General features: G+C 54.5%; 1 protein-coding gene across 2 annotated transcripts in view; it reads left to right on the forward strand.

Annotated features, from left to right (window-relative positions):
• Positions 1–3,435: 3,435 nt before the first annotated feature.
• The window catches only part of DUSP8 (dual specificity phosphatase 8), a 40,609-nt gene continuing 24,903 nt past the window's right edge, over positions 3,436–19,141 (forward strand). Inside the window, exons 1-2 of one of the 2 annotated variants that reach the window (XM_063158664.1) lie at positions 3,436–3,496; positions 17,477–17,870. In XM_063158664.1, coding sequence (XP_063014734.1) covers positions 17,640–17,870 — 231 coding nt within the window. In that variant the 5' untranslated portion in view covers positions 3,436–3,496; positions 17,477–17,639. Of the gene's footprint in view, positions 3,497–3,914; positions 3,956–17,476; positions 17,871–19,141 lie in introns of those variants that run through there. The other variant, XM_063158665.1, reaches the window with a different exon arrangement.

Genomic DNA, 19,141 nt, shown 5'->3' on the forward strand with positions numbered 1-19,141 from the left:
AGTGACACCATTTGGGGCTTTGCAGGAAGAAGGTGGCGTGCACAGGGATCTGTGTGTCCATCCCAGACACGAGGTGGGAGAGCTGGGAGAGCATGGACAGGCACCAAAGAAAGGAGTGATGCCCTTCTCAAAGTCGACGTGGAGTTCACAGTCAACACATTTCTTTACAGAACAGAGCAAGGTGATACAAAGCCTGACAAGTCCCTTCCTCCAGCACCACCCTGTGCCCCACTCAAGGACGTCACAGCAAGGGTGACACGCAAGCACGTGCTGGAACCCACCAAGGCTGGAAGAAGCAGAGCCGTGCCAGCCCCAGGGCTGACTCTGGCCTCAGCTATCAGCACAGTATTGAGGTGCCAATACCCCCTGCAATGGGAACACAGTGCCACAGCCAGCCCTGCTGAGCGAGGGTGATGGGATGCTGGCTCAGCCAGTGGTGCAAGCAACTGCATCTAAATAACTAGGATAGGTTAAAAAAGTATTATTTGGCCATTTAAAGAAATTGCAAGTTGACAAAAGTCTCTCTTTTTTTGATGGATAAGAAAGTTGGTTTGGCAGCAACTCCTTTTTACTAGTTTTAGTTTCCTTCATGATCAGGTTCCAATTTTAATCCCTGCAGGATGCATGCAGAAGGCTCTGCTGCACTCTTCTGCACTTGGCCTGCCATGGCAATTAGGGGGCCTGGAAAACGTTTTAGCAAGAACTATTGCGTGTACAAGCATAACTTGCATTTGAAACACGTAGCTGGGATGCAATCTATCTTTGGATGTGCCTGAAATCTGGGAGAGAGGAAAAACCCGAGTGGGGTGAATTATTTTTTAAGTGCTTTACCTGAAACGGAGTGCTTTCCTTTATCCATAAGCACCTTGCTGTGTAATTTTTGCTCAGCTGGTGATGGCTGTGACGAGAGGGGGGTGTGATGGCCCTGGGGCTGAGACAATAGATTCACATCTGGTGGATGGAGCTTAGAGACGAGCCTGCTTTGTTCTGCCTGCCTGACCATTACAGCATTGCCCTGGCTCTCCCAGCTTAATTTCCCCTGGGGAAAACAGGGGTGATAGGGATGACCCGAGCCATGCAGAGCTGACCAGGTGTGCTCGCAGCGCTGCCCTCGCTCGGGCTGGCTGCCCACTTCCATGCAGCCGTGGGCCCGCACCCAAACGCCAGAATATCAGGTTGGGCAGGACTGGGATCCAAACAGGGTTAGCTCCCAGCTTTGGGAGGCAGGTAGGTTTTGCAAGCCTCAGTTGACGCCTGCTCCCGGCCCCTGCGATCCCGGGAGCAGTTTAGCAGCAGTGAATCATTTGTTTTGGTTTCTCCCCACCAGGCGCTTGGCGGCAGCGCCTCTCGCAGAAGCGGTGGGCGTGGGAGAGATGCAGGCTCGTGGGCTGGAGCCACTCCTGTCGCCGTGAGAACCCGTGTCCCACTGGTCCCCAGCCCCGCTGGAGCTGCTCCTCCTGTTTGCTGCCAGTGGGGATTTTGTGTGGGGCAAATCTCCTGTGTCCGCATCAGCCAGGGATGCAGCAGAGGCGCCCATGGATTAGCTGGGGAGAGGTTGCCAGGGATGAAGGCTCAAGAGGGAGCTCAGCTTGGTCCCTTGCTGGAATGTACAGTTCAAGGGTGTCCCTCAGGACACTCCATCCTCATCACCTCCCCATCCCTTGCCTGCTCCAAACTCGACATACTTCTTACATCTGCTTCCCACTCTCCTCCCCTGTGCCATGCCACTGGACAGACAGGGAACAATCTTCCTGACAGCTCATCTGTGATGTGCCAGGTCCAGTATTGGAAACACTGATTTTAACTGGAGTTTGGAAAATAAACTGTTTAAATCCTCTTCCTTCAGCAGGTTTTGTGAGCTCATGGCTCTCTGCCTAGATAACAGCTTTTATGAGGAAGCTTTGGGATTTTCAGGCTCATTCCTTTCCCCCTCTTTTTTCCTTTCCCCTCTTTTTTTGCTCCAGAAAAGGGGTGTTGGGTAGGGGAGGAAACAGTCCAAAGCTGAGGCAAGAGAAGGTTTTCCCCAGGTTTTCTCTGGTTTTCTCCATCTGGGTGCTTTGCATGGCCACAAGGAGGGATCTGGGCAGGAAAACCAGCAGGAAAGGCTCTGTTCCAGCCATGCCGGTCATGCTGCTGCTCCAGCTCCCACCAGGACCAAGTGTTCTCATGCCACTAAAGAAGCAAGTGCCCGTGCTACCCCAGCATCTTGCCACTGATTATGATAACTGGGCTGCAACCCATGAGTTTAGGTAGAATATCCCTCATTTTGTAAAAGTTTCCCTGCTGACAGCTTTGGGTGAGCTGATTTTCTGCGCTTAGGAGAAGGGCATGAACTCAGCGTTGCTTATGCAATGGGGAGAGCGAGACTTTTTAGCATCCCCGGGTTTTATACCTCTGGTGCTTTATGAGAAATGACATTTCTGGGAAAGATTTTGCCGCCAGTTACTGTGGGAGCTCGACGTTCCTGAGCAAGCTGCCGGCCGCGTGTCTGGAGACATGAGAGTTAATTTTAAAACATCCGGCATCCGTATCGGCAGGGAGGAAGGTTCCCTTCATTTCCTAAGCACCAGCAAACCCTAAGCTTCTAAACCCTAATCCCTCTCTAAGCTGGAGCTGCCACGCCAGGGCCAAGGGCAGAAAAAAGCCCCTGCTGTGTAACCAGGCCAGTTCTTTGGTGAATCCGCAGCAGGATGGGGAGCCCTGAGCTCCAGGATGGGGATGGAGCCCACTCCATCCATCCAGAAACTGACCCGTGGGTCAGACTCCTCCTGCTTTTCGGTCACACTTCACCATGCCGCTCTCCAAGACCGCACTGTCCCTACGCCTGTCCTTCTGCAGCTTGGGCACCCCATGGTGGATGAGTCCCGTGGGGCGCCCCGCAGGTCCCGGCTGCTCCAGCTCAGCAGGCAGAGGGGTGACAGGCGGCAGGGGTGGCCCAGCTGCGGGACCCCTCTCGGCTCAGCCTCGCAGCGCCAGGCAGCCCGGGAACCATCCGTGACCCAGAACCGCACGGCAGCGCGCTCTCTGCCAGGTGCGGCGCGGCTCGGGGGTGTCCCAGGCTGGCGGGTGCCCCCGGTTAGAGCCCGGGCCGCTCTGCCCGGCCCCCGAGCCCTCAGCGGCGCCGGCCCCGGGGCGCAGCGCCCGCTCCCTGCGCGCCGCTCCGCGCCCGCGGGGCTGACGTCACCCTGCCCTGCGCCGCCCGCGCTGATTGGCTGCGGGTGACGTCAACGCTGTCTCTTTTTTTTTTCCCCTTCTTTTTTTTTTTTTTTTTTTTTTTCCTTTCCCCCGTCCCCCCCCCGCTCGCTCCCGAGGCATGACCTCATCGCCGGCGCATTCCCGGCGGCGCGCGGAGCGGCGCGGAGCAGCGCGGAGCAGCGCGGAGCGGGCCCCCCCCGCCCGCCCCTCAGGGCATGCGGGCCCTGCGGCGCCGGCAGCGGCCGCGCCAGCGGACAGCCCGCGGAGCGGAGCGGGGCGGCCGCCGAGCCCGCCGCGCCGGGTCAGTGCGCGTCCCGCCGCGTCCGCGCCGTGGCCGTGCGGGACGGGGCCCTGCGCCCCGGGGCAGGCGGGGAGGGGGCGCGGGGGGCGGTGCGGGGCGGCCGCGCAGTGTGGGGAGCGGAGCCGGCATCGCGCCCTGAGGCGGCGGGCAGCGCGGCAGCATGTGCCGGTGTATGTGCGTGTGCGTGTGTGTGCACTGGAACAGCGCTTCGCGGCCGTGAGCGCTGGAACGGCTCCGGTGCGAGCGAGAACGATGCGTGTGAAGCGCCGGGGCTGGGAAGGGAGCAGCCCCACGGCGGGGATTGGGGAAAGAAGCGGGGGCTGGGGGGGGGGGGGGGGGGGTGGGCTGGCGCTCCGCGGCCGCGCATGTCGGGGATGCTGCGCTTGTTTTCGGGCGGGGGGGCGCTGGAAATCCCACCCTGCCTCGGCGGTGCGCGCTTGCCGGGCGGCCGTGGTGCAGGTGAGGAGGGGGCTCGGGAAGCTCCGGGGAATTGCCGCTGTCCTGCCGGGCCGGGGGTCGCGGGTGGAGGGGCTTTCTGGCGGGGCTGAGGGCTGGTGTTTGGGGAAGCGGTGTTAACAGCGCTGTGGTTTTTCTGATGATGAAAGAGGTTGGAGTGTCGCCCTGTGTCCTTGGCGTTTAAACGAAGCCGGCATGTGTTCAGCAGCGGGGGTTTTCATGCAAGACTTCGTTGCTGCGGCTCCAAAGGCGCTGCTCGCGATTAACGAGTTAAGCTGCTCGTTTATAAAAATCCTCTGCACCTCCCCTAATGTGCCTGGACCGATTGATCACCCCCCACACACGCTCAGTCATTATATAGTGGCAAATGTTGCTTTCTGTGCTGAGCGTTGTTTGTTTTTAAAGATTCCTGTTTATTTCCCTTATTGATAAATAAGTTCCTTCTCCTTCCTGCTCCCCCCTCCCTTTTCTCCTCCCCCAGAATTAAATTCCTGAGCAACAGCAAAAGCTGATGTCAGTGCTTCAGCTTGCATTGGGGGAGCTCTGTGCACAGGTCAGTAATTTGCGGTTTCGTTGGAAGGAGGAACGCGGTGCAGTGCTGTTCTGATAGGGATATTTGGATTTTTCTAGGCATGGATGCGTTTATCCCTCGGATTGCGGTAGCTATCCACAGCTCCCTGCTGGGAGCTGGGTGCTGCATAAGCATATGTAGGAGACACCATCCCTGTCCCAAGCAGCTGGCGATGACAAATGTGTTGGGAATGGTTGCCAGAGGTTCCATCTCCCTGTGATTTGGGGGAGTAAGGCAGAGCCCTCTCCCGCAGGAAAGGGCGAGGATATCCAAGCAGGTAGCGCTGAGGATTGCACCTGGCAGTGCAGGGGCCATGATAACCTTGAGAGCAGCTTGCCCGTGGAGCGGTGTTTGACATTGGCTTGCATTGTCTCATCCCCCTGCGCTGAGGCAAGGGCTGGGGGCACGGCTGCCTGCGCCCAAAGGCGGCTGTGGGGAGCTTTGTTTTCGGGAGGAGTCGGTGCTTTTGGGTCTGGCCCTGCCTCTGTGTGCTCTGCTGGCGCTGTCGGAGGGCGGCTGTGCCGGGAGAACTCTCTCTGCAGAAGAGGTTTGTTGGGGTTTGGGTCTGCATGGCGGTTCCTGCACTCGCTTCTATGATTTCCCTTGTAACAGGAAACGAAATAAGCTGTGCCACCAGGAAAATCCTCCTGGCCATAGCGTATTTGGGATTTCAAAACACCCTCAAGGACTTTGCCGGTGTCTCATCCCAAATTTTGCATGGCACAGCCACAGTGGCAGAGCCTGGATGTGCAGGATTGTCTAAATGGCTGGGACAAGAGTAGACAGGCGCGAGTGTGAGCAGCACAGGGATGCCCACATGCCTCTTTGCAATGGCAGCACGCAGATATTCCTGCCCTTGGTCTATTGGCAGCACAATTGAGAGGCTCAAACCTGAGGCTGGAAGGTTTCCAAGCAGAGATGCCAGCAGCTCACACCAAAAGTCTTCTAACCCAACAGACTGTCCTCCCGTGGCTTTCAGTTGTCCTTGCTTAGACATAAGGCAAGGAGAACCTGGATCTAGCATTGTTCTTTAAAGTCTATCCTCAGCTAAGCTTGGGAGAGCTGAGCAAAGTGTCAGAGTCCTTAGGAGCATCCACTGGGGATTCTGCATGGAGATTATTCCTGCAAATACTGCACCATGTTTGTCTGCAGTGTGCTTTTGCTGGGTGCCAGGCACCTCACTGAGAAAGCCACTGAACCTTTGGAGAGCTTATATTCACCTAATATTAAACGCAATGTCACTTTTACTACAAAAACACCCCCGAGGGCTGGGTAGGACTAGGCAGTAGTGTCTGTCCTATGCTGCCAAATTGGATCTTAAGAGGTGGGAGAAAACTCTCTTCTCTCCTGTGCAACCCTGTCCTCCCCTAGGGAATCTCCACAGGCTGGAAACCCCCCAAAAGGCTGGAAACCCATTGTGCCTCTGGATTTGTGAAGTGACTTCTCTTGGCATGAGTATGAGTGAGTCCCCATTCCATCCCTACCCCTTACCTCTGCATCAGCTGCTGTAATCTGCGTGGGGGATGAGGGTTTTTCCTCTTTGGATTTGCTTCCTTGCATTTAAACAAGGCTTTTCTTGGGGATCAGAGGTTCATTTCTGTGGTGCACAGCTCAGCTCCCAAAGCCCTGGGCACAGTCAGGTGCAGAGCATGTTCACACTATCCAGAATGGGAGGAGGAAAAGGAGGTGCTCCAGCATTTGGCAGCCCTGATTTATGGTGCAGGCTCATAGGACACTGCCATCATACTGAAACTGTGCCAGCAAACTGAATCTGGTGGAGAAGGAGGCGATGAAGAGAAGGAGCTTGTGGCTGCTGACCCCTCTCTCCCAGCAGGACAGCCAGGGAGAGTCTGTAGCCTGTTTTACCCTCTGCCATGTGTTTAATGGCAGCGTTAAGGGGGAGGTGGTTGCAGAAATTCCCAGGTGCTCACGGTCTCTGGGTCTCCCTGCACTCTTTTCCTTGCTGCTATGCAGAGAAACTCCTGCAGCCAGAGCGGCAATGCAGTCATACTGTGGGGAAAGCTTTGACACTCCTCTGCATCCCCATGCCCTCTGGGTTTTAAAACCTGTTTTTCAAGCCTTACATTTCTTCTCTGAAGATACACCTGTCCCGCCTGATGCCAGTGGGAAGGAGCGCCTGACGTAATTGGAAGGGAGATGAGTGGCCTGGGAGCATTCATCAGATAAGAAGCTAAACAAGCTCTGTGCTCAAGATTTTCTCAAGCTTGCTCAGGAGACCTGGGTGTACTTCAGGATTATAAGGCAGCCAGGGGAGTGTGAGGGAGGGTGAAAACTGTCCGTGCCAGGATGCTGTGCACTGCTGGTGTCAGGGCTGCTGTCAAAGCCAGGCAGGGCATGTGGTGTGATCAGTGGTAGAGCAGGTTCCTGCAGGGGCAGTGAGCGGTGTAGTGCACCCCAGTGATGGCTTTGCTTGCTCATCTGATGGAGGGGGAGACCATGACATGTGTCCCATCCCCATGGCACAGTTGTTGTGCCAGAAGTGGGCCAGCAGCTGAGACCATGGTGGAACATACCAAGCTCTGGTCGTGGTCAGTGCCTTGGTCACCCTGTCTCCTCTTTAGCATGACTTCATAGAGAGGAAAACATCTCTTTCTCTTCCTAGAGATGTTTCTAGACTTTTTGCCCCAAACCCTTGGGTCCATGCTGTCCAAGACACTCCTTTGGTTCTCAACAATCTCCCTTCAAGAAAGGAGATTAAGAGTAAAGGTGGGCTACACTGGGGTACTGTGCACAGCACAGAGCCCTGCTCAGACTGTGCTGCCGACTGCCGTGACTCCTGTAGGATGGCCAGCTCCACTTCTCTGCTGTTTGGCTCTTCCTCTGAGGCTTTCTAGGCCCAGCTGGACAAGTTAATCTGGGCTGATGTGCAGGAGGCTTCTTTCCTTGCTTTGCCCAGGGCTTCTGTGGGGTTGGTTCTGGTGCTTTGGATCTCCAGTTGCCCAAAGCAATGAGTATTGTTTGCATGGTGTCATGGAAGGATCAGCATTTCAGAAAAAAGGTGAAGTGGTAGCACAGGCTGGGTTCAGAGGAGAATCTGGAGGTGTTCACTGGAAGCTGATCCAGTACATAGAGTCTCCTGTTGTAAACAGGGAGCAATTACAGGACAGAAATGTAGGGGCTGTGTGCACTAAGCCTAAACTTAGGAGACTCTTAGGGACCTATCTGGGGCTGGAAATCCTTCTTAGATTTCCTCTTTTCTTCACACTCCTTTTATGCCTTTTTCCATGTTGTTTTTTGTGTGTGGAAAGCGCTCATGGTTCCCTAATATGTGCATATATGTCTTGTCTGCTTTTACTATATTCTCTTTAAATAAAGCCTTTTCTTTGGTCAGAGACTGTGGATTCTTCAGGAATTTCTCCCGAGTCCTTCAAGGTCCTCTAGCAGTTTGCAAAAGAGGCTCTCTGTGTAGGGTTTTTGCATTATGGGGGGCATTATTTCTGAGTCCACTGATGACTGGGAACAAGACATTTGGCAACAGAAGGGCAAGACAACCCGTTCTGGTGTTGATGCTTGTTCTCCTTTAAGGGAGAGAGGGGTTGGACCAGCTGAACCGCTGAGGTCCCTTTAAGCCTAAATTATTGCATGACTAGTCCATAAATACCCACCACCCTGCTTCTCCCAGGCTTTTGTAGGATACCTGTTATTAGGCAATGCTGGTGAGGGGACATGAATGAGGTGGACCACTGCTTTGATCCTGCATGGAGGCTCCAGTGACAGCATGACCCTGGCATGCTGTCCCCCACCACGTCCTCCAGCCCTGCTAATGATGCAGTGCGTCTTTCCGGTCCGTCTCTGTCACCCCGCATTACTCATCCGGCACCACGGAGGTGCGCAGTGTGCCTGCATCCCCGCTTTTCAGCTCTTTAATAGGGGATTTAGTTCTCTGAGGAGCTCTGCTGTCTACAGCTAACACATGGTAATTCAGCTGATGCAGCAGAAGCTCGGGGAGAAATTTCAGTCTATTAGGGCACTGCAGGTTTTTTGCATCGAGTAAGTCAAGCCCTTTCCACACATTAAACCTGTGCCTGCGTGAATCACGCATCTCCCATTGAAATCCAGACCCTCCAGACAAAGAGTGTCCCTCCGTCTCTGCTGAAAAGAAGCAACCAAGAAGTGTCTACAACATCTGATTGTTCTTGCGTTGCCTCTAACAACCCTCATTTCCAAGCTTGCAATGGCAGCCGGGTCCTCCTCGAGCCGTGCTTGAGTGCAGTTATTCATGCCATCCTCGCTGCCTTGGCCGGCAGCCCTGCGTGGGGAGCGGACGGGCGCAGCCCGAGCCTCGCTCGGCACTTGAGGCTGCTGAGTGCAGGGCTGGTGCAGAGAGGGTGCCCGCTCTGCTGCCTGGAGCCCGCCCTGAGAAGCCACGTTAACCACTCTGCTGCTGCCGGGCACCTCGCAGAGATGCCCCCACTGGCTCAGAAGGGCTGGCACCCAGAAGCCAGGGAAGCCTGGAGCTGTCCTGTACACCTTACCTGCTGCTCACATCACGTCAGGTCTTCTGGTGGAAAGTCAGAAGGATGCAGCAGGGCAGGAAGGTGACCCAGAGGGATGAGCCTCCAGCCAAAACCGAGCCAGGGCCCTCTGAATTGCTCCGTGGGGTGGTGAAGAGACAAAATGCCTCCCACACATCGAGGGAAGTTGACTGCTGCAAAAAAACCCGAATGCAAATCTCTGACTGGGCAGAATCTCCCCAGACACATCCTTTTGTAAAGCACTCTCATTGTACCATTAAAAATAGATCGACGCATTCTCCGCTTGCTTGCTGAATGCTGATGCCTGTTAATTCTGTGTCACCTTCACAATCCCTTCTGCTTTGAGCTTGGCTGCCTCTTTGTCTGGCACCTGAGCAAGGTTCATTCAGCAGTACTTGATGCAAAGACAAGGGTGAGCTCTGTTGGAGTCCAGCAGCACAGGTGGGAAGGTGAGGGTGTCTGAACTGGTCTTAGCTGGGGTCAGCCAGCCCAAGAGGAGCAGGGCTTGGTGTGATCACCCCAGCTGTCACTTGCAGGCTCAGAAGCAGGGCTGAGTGAGACCTGCTGGCATGGAGATGAGTTGGAGGATGTTTAATCTCTGGGTGGATGTCATGATACATCTCTGGGTTTTTTTTGAAACTGGGGTTAAAGTGCACATATATGTCATGCTTAACACCTGCCTGGAGTTGGTGAGGGGAATATTGCTGCCTGTTTCCTCCAGCACATGAGTCCATGTAGTTTGCCACCCACAGTAGCAGTGATAATATGGATGCAGAGAGAAGACCCATGTTACAAAGTGCTGCAATACCCTGCTCTCAATCAGGAGACCAGGCTGCAGGATTTATTTCATACATGAAGAGCTGTGGCATCTGGCCAGCAAGCCATGGCTCAACACGGTGGTGAGGATGGAGGAAGACCTGCAAATCACTTTGTTTCACCCCTGTGTCACCTCAGATTAAGAACAAAACCAGCTGGTGATGAATCATGGCCCCCAAGGGAAAAGGAGAAGAGCAGTGCAGGAGCATTATCTTGGGCTTTGCCTGTCTTGTGTGGTTTTTATTAGAGAAAGGTAATCCTCCAAACTCAAGAGCTGGTGCCTCCTTGTTAGGGCTGTGGTAGAAAGTAGAACCTGAGCTGGCACGTGCTAATTCATCCCAAAGCTGTGAGCAATTTGGCTATTGTATGCATATAGAGAATTCAGCAAGCCATGAAGCCATGAAGGTCAGAAAGCTCTTGTGAAATGTATTTGCTGGCCTGGGGAATGTCTCATCCCATGGAAAACCAACATAGCCCCTTGCAACTGCATTGAATTCTGGATCTTGTAGGGAGATTCACAGTTTTGTGGGAATAGGGAGGCATAACTGTGGGCATTGGCTTTTTCTGGCTGCAAACCTGTGCTGGGATCTGCACCTCAGTTTGCACTGGTATCACCAGAAACTGCACACAGCCCGACAGAAAGGAACATCATTGTTCTTCAGGGAGGCAGGGCTCCTATTTGTCATTTGAATATGGGGGCCCAGTGACACTGCAGAGGCATTAGCCACTGTCATTAGTCACTGCACAGGGCACTGACTGCCCCTGTGTGTGCTGGGTGCTTGCTTTGGCCTCACCTGTGACTGTCCCCAGCTCTCTGCTGAGATGGACTAGTCCCTGTCACTGGGGATTGTGCTTAAGAAGTGAAATGCTATATTTATCTGCAGCTTTGGAGAGCCACAGTTTAATCCTGTGCTTTCTTTCACTTGGTGTGTGGGTGTTGTGGGACAATAGGACCCAGGTCCTGGAGACCCTTTCTCCAGGAGAAAACTGCACATGCACCCAGCAGGTATTCATGGTGTTTAGTGCCTTGGGACCCCTGCAGAACCATCTCACTGCATACCTTTCTGGGCTGCCTCTGTCTGCTCTTGTTGTAAAAAGGCAGGGAAGCACCTTATCCCCAGGATAAACCTGCTGGGCTCAGGGGTCATGCAGTACATGATGGGATAGCAGGCAGTGGGCAGCAAGGCCCTTCAAGATCAGCAGGACTAGGTTTCTCTTCTCCACTGTGACATGTCCTCTGTGAATGTGTGCCAAGCTGCTCAAAGCAGAAGGTGCTTTTAGGTCTGAGAGTGTGGCCAGCTCTCAGCTTGGCAGGGTGAGAATGGAAATGGGATAGCTTTGGTATTAGAAAGCAGCGTGCTTGGGAGCAGTATCCTCAGCATGGGCAAAGGTGGTGATGAAATGGCTGGCTGGTCATGGATAACCTTTGGTCTTGGCTTTTGTAGGCTTTCAAATGAAAGCTTGTGTTTATACTAAAGGGGAAAACCATATAAATCATGCTAAAAGCACAAGTCTAAGAGGAGAAGATACTGCCCTTGTCACCTACACTCCAGCCAAATTCCTTTCCCTGCTGTCCCTGTTGGCTTTTCCTGACCGGATCTCCAGATTGACTACCATGACTGCAGTCAGAAATTTTTCTGGGAGTGGCCAGTCTATAAATCCTTAACTTCACTTTTTTGGTGGAAACAGGCTGGGAGGCAATTACATTTGCAGTCATAACCCATCCAAAGCTGCTGGCACAACATCATGTGGTGAGAGAGGATGAAGGACCCCTTTGCTTGTCTTAAGTGTAGCCAGGAGAGCCGATCTGCCTTGTGGGCTGAGGGTGCATGGGAACGACTCCCTGGAAGCTGGGAACAGCCTGTCCCCTTTCCTTTTGTCCCTGAGTTGTCCCATGCCACCGGCCACATACCCAAGGCTGAGCAGCCCCACACCGGCACTGCCACGTGGCTCCACGCCACGTCCCTCGTCCGGTGTGACCGCACCATCTGGCACTTTGCTGAAGGACATCCTGGCCCTTCAGCCACGTCCTCTGGTGGAAAACACCTTGTGGGCCGCAGGGTGCAGGTGGGGAGGGCAGTGGGAGATGCAGGGAGGCGAGTGGGTGCTGTTTGGCTGCATGCAGCTCCTTGCAGGGATCCCTGGCATGCTGCTTCCAGCCTACAGGAATTGAAAGGAGACTGCGGTGTAGAAAGGAGGAGAAAAAATTAAAGAAATCATGAGATCAGTGAGCTTGAAACGCTGGCAAAAGTGCAGTGGCTGCCTCCGGGTGATATGCTGTGGGAAAAAGAGAATGCTGCCCTTTCCCTTCTTCCTGAAGTGTTCTCTGCATGGAGAGGCATGCGCAGGAGCTCTTGTCCCAGGAGGAATGTGCCTGGGGTGAGCAGGGATCCAAGATGGGGCTGTAAGATCAGTGTGGATGAGGCTGTGGGGGAGTCCTCTGTCTGCCATGTGGGTGGCAGGGGTATGGAAATAGCAGAGGATCTCACCTTGGCTTAACTGGCACCAGGAAAGTCATTGCCCATCTCCCCTGCATCTTCATACTGTGGGGCTTGGGAGATGTCGTTCCTCCCCATCCTTGAGATTCACTAGGGAAAGGTGGACAAGCAGATTCTGTGTCTGAGTTAGTGGATGTGGTTAGTGGTGTTTCCCAGCCTCCCTTTAAAGAGCAAAGGAAAAAAAAAAACACACCACTCCATTTTTCCATCGTCAAGCAGAGAAACCTTTTGTGCTGCCTCTTAAAGGGACCTTGAGTAACTGCTGAGAAATCGTCATCAGTTACATCACCTCCAAAACGGCTGCTGCAGGCACCTGACAGCTTTGTCCCGCTGTTACTCTGGGGAATCATTATGCTCCAAATTCCTCGCCCTTGGAGAAAGCCTGCATGGCTCGCCGGGAGGGAGGAGCCGCTGCGCAGTTTGTGATGCTGTGAGTGGCAGAACAGGATCGGGAAGAAGGGCTGAGGTTCCCGGCAGATGGGGTGGAGCAGGGGACACATCCTGGAGTTTCCTAACCCCATCCCATTGGCGAGGCTGGGTTCATCAGCCCGTGCAGGACCCGAGCATCTTTCTGGGAATGAGCTGAGGGCGCTGCAGTGGCATCGCCTCGGGCCGGAGCTGCCGTTGCCTGGCAGCTGCGGGTTTCCAGGGAAACCAGAGGTGCTAACTTGTTAATGAGCCCCGCGTCCCTGATTGCTGCTGCAAAATAATAATAATAATTAGTAATGGTCCTGTGATTTAGGAATCCCTCAAACAGCATGAGCCAGCCGAGGGGAGCTTGCTAAATGCTGAAGCACTTAAAAGAAATGAAGGGATGAGGATGGAAAAAGGGTGTGGGGCTTGGAAAAACCGCTGTGGTTTGCATCTTAGGAAGTGTCTGGAGAGCTGGGATCCGGTGGGGTCCTGCCAACATCCCAGCAGTGAGCATGAGGCTGGTGCAGGGCTGACCTGGATGGATGGAGGAGCCCTGGCCAGGCTCACAAGGCACAGATATTTCCCCCAACCCCCAGGCCTGCAAGGGGAAAAGCCAAATCACATAGGTCAGTGCCACTGAGTCCCTGGTGGAGGTGGCAGTTCTTCAGGAGTGGCTGCTCTCAGATTACTGGGGACAAATAAACAAATGTTTTCCTGTGGTGCTCTTATCCCTTGGTAAACTCAAGGTGGAGACACCACCAGAAGAGTGTGCTCCTGGGATGAGCATCACATGGAGCTTGCTGTGGCTCCAGTCCCACAGGCACAATGTGCAGCAAGGCTGGCTTCCTGGGGCCGTGGGGGGAGCATCTCCTCGGTGGGGCTGCCTGTGGAGGGTGGAGCTCTCCAGGACTCAGCACTGGCTTGGTGCAAGGACTGGACATGCTGGTTAGTGAGGTTTGGGGTTGCTGTAGAGACCTGCTGCCTGCCCTTCCAGCTGATGTCTCCAGTAAAAGAGGAACCAGATCTGCACCCTTCCCATACCACATCTCTCAGCTGGGGCCTTGTGCAAGATGAGCAGTTGAGGGAAGTGGCCTCCATCTGGGTTGGGCCAGCACAGGGATGAGTTCTGTGGTCTCTCATGCCACGTGGACAGACTCAGGCTGAGGTGTATCCTGGGTTTTCTTGCTCTCTTGCCTGGCCTGCCCAGAAGAAGGTCACAGCCAGGCTGAACACTGGCATGCTGTGTGCCCCTCTGCCATGCTTGTGACTCGTGTGGCCAGCACCCCTCCCCTACACACGCATCTGTGGAGGTGACACCAGGGACAGAGTCCCATTGAGTTGGCCCAGCCCTCTGCTAATCTCTGCCCATCTTTCTGTCCCTCAGCTGAAGTGTGGCCTCTCCTGCTGCTGTCCCCATTCAGCTAAGCCATGTGCCCATCTCCTCATTACAGGCACTCCAGGGAGAGGTGGGATTAAAGGATTATGATAATGTTCTTCAGGAACACTCAAGAAGATTAAGATGGCTTTAATAAACTGATAAGAGAGGAACACAGCTATGTTTCTGAAACCCTAATTTAGGTTCCAGGTTAACCTTTTCCCCTGGTCTCCTCTCACTGGGGTGAGAAGATCTCTTACTTTAGCAGTGCTCCATGGCTAAGCCTCTTCCCTCAGTTTTCCTTCTGACCCATCTGAGCAAAGCAGAAAGACATCGTCCCTCTTTCTCTGGTCTTCCCAGGTATGAGGACATTACAGCTGGTTCTTCTCAGAGACCATCCCATACACAGCCTGCAAGGTGCTCTGAAGGTGCTGTCAGGGAAGTTGCTTCTCTGCATTTGACCTGGCTGAACCTACACAGAGAAGTCCTCGTGTCTTGGTTCTGATGCCAAGGTTACAGCTCCCCATGACCACACTGAGCTGGCCAACTCCATCCCCTGTAAAGGAAAAAGGGGCAGAATGGACCAACCTTGCCCTGCCTTCCCCCACATCTTTTGGGTGGAGCTGGGAGTGGGACCTGTTTGACGTGTCACATGTGCCTGCAGAGGTTTATCTGGTTGTTCTGCACGAGGGGGGTTATTAGCTGACTTGGGAAACCTCCTTTGTCTTCTCCAATCTCTTCCACCCAAGCTTCCGGTCATCTGCCAGACTTTGTGAAGGCCTCTTGTGCCTTGGTTTCTCTTAAGAGTCATAAGTTCATCACCTGTCAGACCTTCTGTGTTTGACACCCCAAAAGTTTAGCCCTTGCTCACTATCTGGAGGTTGGATACCATGTTATATCCAGAGGAGCTCTGCAGTGTTGGATCACTCCTTCCTCCCGCTTCACTCATCCCTCTGCCACTGTATTATTCCAGGGTTTTTTTGTCTGTCAGCTCTTTCTACTCCCTTTTTCTTTCTTCAATGTAATTGGAAGAGCCAAAAAACATTCACAGCCTGGTGTCCTGATGGGTAAGGGAGGCAGAAAGTGATTTGGGGAGTGGGGTGTGAAAGGAAGACTAAGGGGAAAAGCTGGCTAATTTGCATCCTTTCTGAGTGCCCTGGCTCTATAGCCAAGGGACAGCAGGGGGGCTTCTGGCAAGGCGGTAGCGACGTAATGAGGTGTGTCATATCGCAGCAGGAGCCGGCCTCGCTCCCCCTCAGACCCCCTAATTAGAACTGTTTCAATTTTTAAGCCCCCTGAGGAGAGCAGGGGGGAGCGGGGTTCCTGCGGCGGGGGGACCGCCCGGTGCCCGCCGAGGGGGCTGCGCTAATTGGAATTGTGGCCAGGAGCTCCGTGGGGCCAGGCACAGTGTGCCAGAGTGCCACGGGACTGCCAAAACGCTTTGTGCCAGGAGGGGCTGTCACTAGCTCAGCTTCTAGGGGATTTTTTTCCCTCCCGTAATTTGTATTAACACGTTGGCAGAGGCAGCAGGGGTGTGATACAAGGGCAGAAAAGTACTGCACATCCTAATGTGGCCTCCTGTTGGGAGCTTGGATCCTCAGGCTGAAGCCTGGGACATCTACCCCTGCTTTGGGAGGCAGGTCTGGTAGCCCAGGGAAGTTTGGGCTGTTAGTGCTGGAGTCACGAGCCAGAGCAATGCTGGAACCCCCATCCTCACTTTCTGTGGCTTTCCATTCTTTTCCTACAAGCTGGCCGTGTCCTCCAGGTTTGGTGGCTGGTAACTGAGGTCCCTGTCATGTCACCAGCAGCGTGTCTGACTCAAGCATCTTTTCTGCATCCTGAGCTGCCATTGCAGTAGGTGCCTGCAGGTGTGAGAGCCCATGGGACCTGCTGGCTTGCTCAGATCAGAGTGACTTGTAAGCCTCCTCTGGTCCGTGGACCAAATCCTGACCGTGCAGAGGTCAATGAAAATCTTTACGCTGGCCTTTCCAGGCACGTTATTCATAGACCTCCTAAGTCAGATGCGTTAAAGCTTCCATGGAGCAGCTTGTGGGTTCTCTCTAAAACACCGTCTGGCAAGAACAGGAGGAGCCGGGTAGTAGCCCAGGCTTATTTTCTGAATGACTGCAGTGGCTTTAAAACCTAATGCCATTAAAACATCCTTGCAGTGACGTGTTCCATTAAAACTTAAGAGGCCACCCTGAGCTGAATGCTCCCCAGCCTGCCTGCTGTCCTTGCAGACCTCGTGGGCTGGACATGGAGGAATCTTGTTCTTCACCTCAGAGAGCACCAGGCTGACCCCCCTCAGCTCCTGAGATGGAGACACAGGGTATTTGTATGCCAGGTACTCCTGTTTGTGAAGCCCCTTTCCAATTCTGTGCAAGTCAGGTGCTGAAAAGCAGAGAGTTCTCTGGGGCCATCTCAGTCCAAGTCCAGCTTCCCAGCACCTCTGCCTTGATGCCTGGACTGTTTCTTGAAGACAGGAGTAAAGGCCAACTGGATTTCTTGTCTTCTCTTGACTTGCCAGGAGGCAAGCTGGCAAAAATACCCGTGAGCAGGCTCTGATAAAACAGGCAGGTGAAATCCAGTGTGAAGTGATGAGCATGAGTGAGCAAACCTGGTTTGGTGGTATCTGTGATGGGCCCCGAAGTAGCTTTTACCATGCAGCAGCAGAACCTTAGAGCTGAGCTAAGCTGCTTCTTTGAAACCATTAGCTCTGGGCTTGGCAGAGGTCAGAAAAAGCAAATTGAGTGTGAGGAGCTGTTGGGCTGGAAACAGGGAAAGGAGTGACATCTTTCCCTGTGCAGGTCCCTGATGTGCCTGGCTCTCAAACATGGCACATCAGGGCTGGCCAGCATGGCCAAAGGTGTCTGTCTGTGTAACTGGTGGCTCTGTAGATGCTTTGACCTGAAAAGCTCCTTAAATTAGGTCTAAATGTGGTAAGAGCTCTGGAGAAGATTAGGGAACAGGCATATGTGGTGTTTTCTGGTGAAGCAGTAAGGCTCACCCAGAGGAGCCATCATTTAGCAGATTTGGAGCAAACCAGGAGAAGGACTTCTTCAGTGTAACTGGCAAGCCATTCTACTCCCTGCCACTGGCCACTGTGCTGTTAAATTAAAAGCTGACATGACTTCAAAAAGCAATTAGACAAATTTATGGAAGAAAGTTCTGCTGAGGGCTATTAAATACAAAGAGAAAACCTCTGGTCTGGGCTGCTCTAGGGCTGCACATGCCAGCAGGCTGGGAGAACACACCTTGAAAGTGTGGCTTGTTGCACCCCTAGGTTCTTCTGAAGACACCCAGATATCATCCTGCCTAGCTGATGGGTTGTTGTCTCCTTTCTTCTCTCTCCAGGTTCAGCACAATGAGTTGGCACTCTGGGCATTAGCAGCGTGAGGAGAATAGGACGGGTGCTGCCCTGCCTGCCCCTCAGCCCTCGCTCATTCCCCTTGGGGACACGGGTGCCCTGCCCTTCCAGCCCTTGCTCCCCACTTGCCATAGAGGGGACTGGCCCGTTATGGCTGGGGACAGGCTCCCACGCAAGGTGATGGACCCCAAGAAGCTGGCCAGCCTCCTGAGGAACGGAGCCGAGGGCACCCTGGTCATCGACAGCCGCTCCTTCGTGGAGTACAACTCCTGGCACGTCCTCAGCTCCGTCAACATCTGCTGCTCCAAGCTTGTCAAGAGAAGGCTGCAGCAGGACAAGGTCTCCATCACGGAGCTCATCCAGCCTGCCTCCAAGATGAAGGTAAGGGATCTGACCCTCATCTTTCCTGGTGGGTGCTCACACCCTCTTGTGGGATGCACACTGGCCTAAGGGATCCTTCCCCTCCATCCCTTGACCGCTGTGTCTGCAGCATCTCTTTGACACCCTTTGGAGAGCTAAAGTGTGAGCTCATTTGGCCTCAGGGCTGTCCTCGGGGACCTGTTCATTGCCCCCACCCACTGAAGTGGCTCCCTGCTTCAGGAGCCCTCCCCGAGCAAGTCTATCAGGTATATCAGCTTTAGGACTTGTCTTATGACAGCAAACAACCCCCCAAAGCCTTCCTGGAGCTGTAAACTTAATCCCCTGCTAAAAACTCTTCCCCTCCCCTCTGTCATCTCTAACTCCATTCAGGGACATGTAATCCTCCTCCCCTGTGACGCCAGAAGCTCTTATCCGGTGTCATGGCATATTATCTCTCCCAGGCTTCTCTCTATCACTCCTGGTTAAATAATAGAGGTGGCTCCGAGCCACGGAGCTGGGCTGGAGCGCCGGCCGGAGCAGTGACGAGTGTCCCTGCAGGGCCAAGGGCTGGGTCGTGCCCTCCTGAGCTGCTGCCCCAGGGCTGTGCCCATGGGTGCCAAGATGCTGCCCCAGGGCTGTGCCCGTGGGTGCCGAGATGCTGCCCCAGGGCTGTGCCCGTGGGCGCCAAGATGCTCCCTGAGGGCAGTGCCCGTGGGTGCCGAGAAGGTGCCCGGGGGCTGTGCCCGTGGATCCCGCAGAGGCCACGGGACGAGCCCAAGGATGGCTCACCATCCGAAGGGTGGTTTGCCATCGCAGCCCTGCCAGTTCGCTCCCACCGTTCCCCCGCTGCCGCCTTGTAATTTTATGGCAAAGCGAGGTAATTCAGGCGATTAATCAAATGCTGGGCCCAGCTGGAGCCATCTGCGTCGTGTGTCCCCCCCCGGCCCGCCGCCCCGAGAAGGCACCGCTGTCCGCATTGGCTGGCGGTGACATCAGCCCGCGGGATCAAGGGGACCGGCGGCGCGGGGGGGCGGCCTCCCGCCAATCTGCTGCGGGGATGCTCGGGGCTGGGCGATTCGGAGGGGATTGCGGAGACTGATTCCTGAACGGCTTTAGCTGCTCTTAAATCCCCTGGAGAATAAAGCAGAATAATCAGTTTTTCGCAAGCTCCGAGGAGCGCGGGGCGGCCGCCCTCCTCCCGGCGAGGGTCACCTCTGCAGTGGCCGCTGTCACGTGGAGCGGCAGCCGCGGCAGAGCGAGCGATGCGCAGGGGGGAGGAAGAAGAGGAGGAT

Source organism: Melospiza melodia, chromosome 6, assembly GCF_035770615.1.
Source record: "Melospiza melodia melodia isolate bMelMel2 chromosome 6, bMelMel2.pri, whole genome shotgun sequence".
Classification (NCBI taxonomy): domain Eukaryota; kingdom Metazoa; phylum Chordata; class Aves; order Passeriformes; family Passerellidae; genus Melospiza; species Melospiza melodia.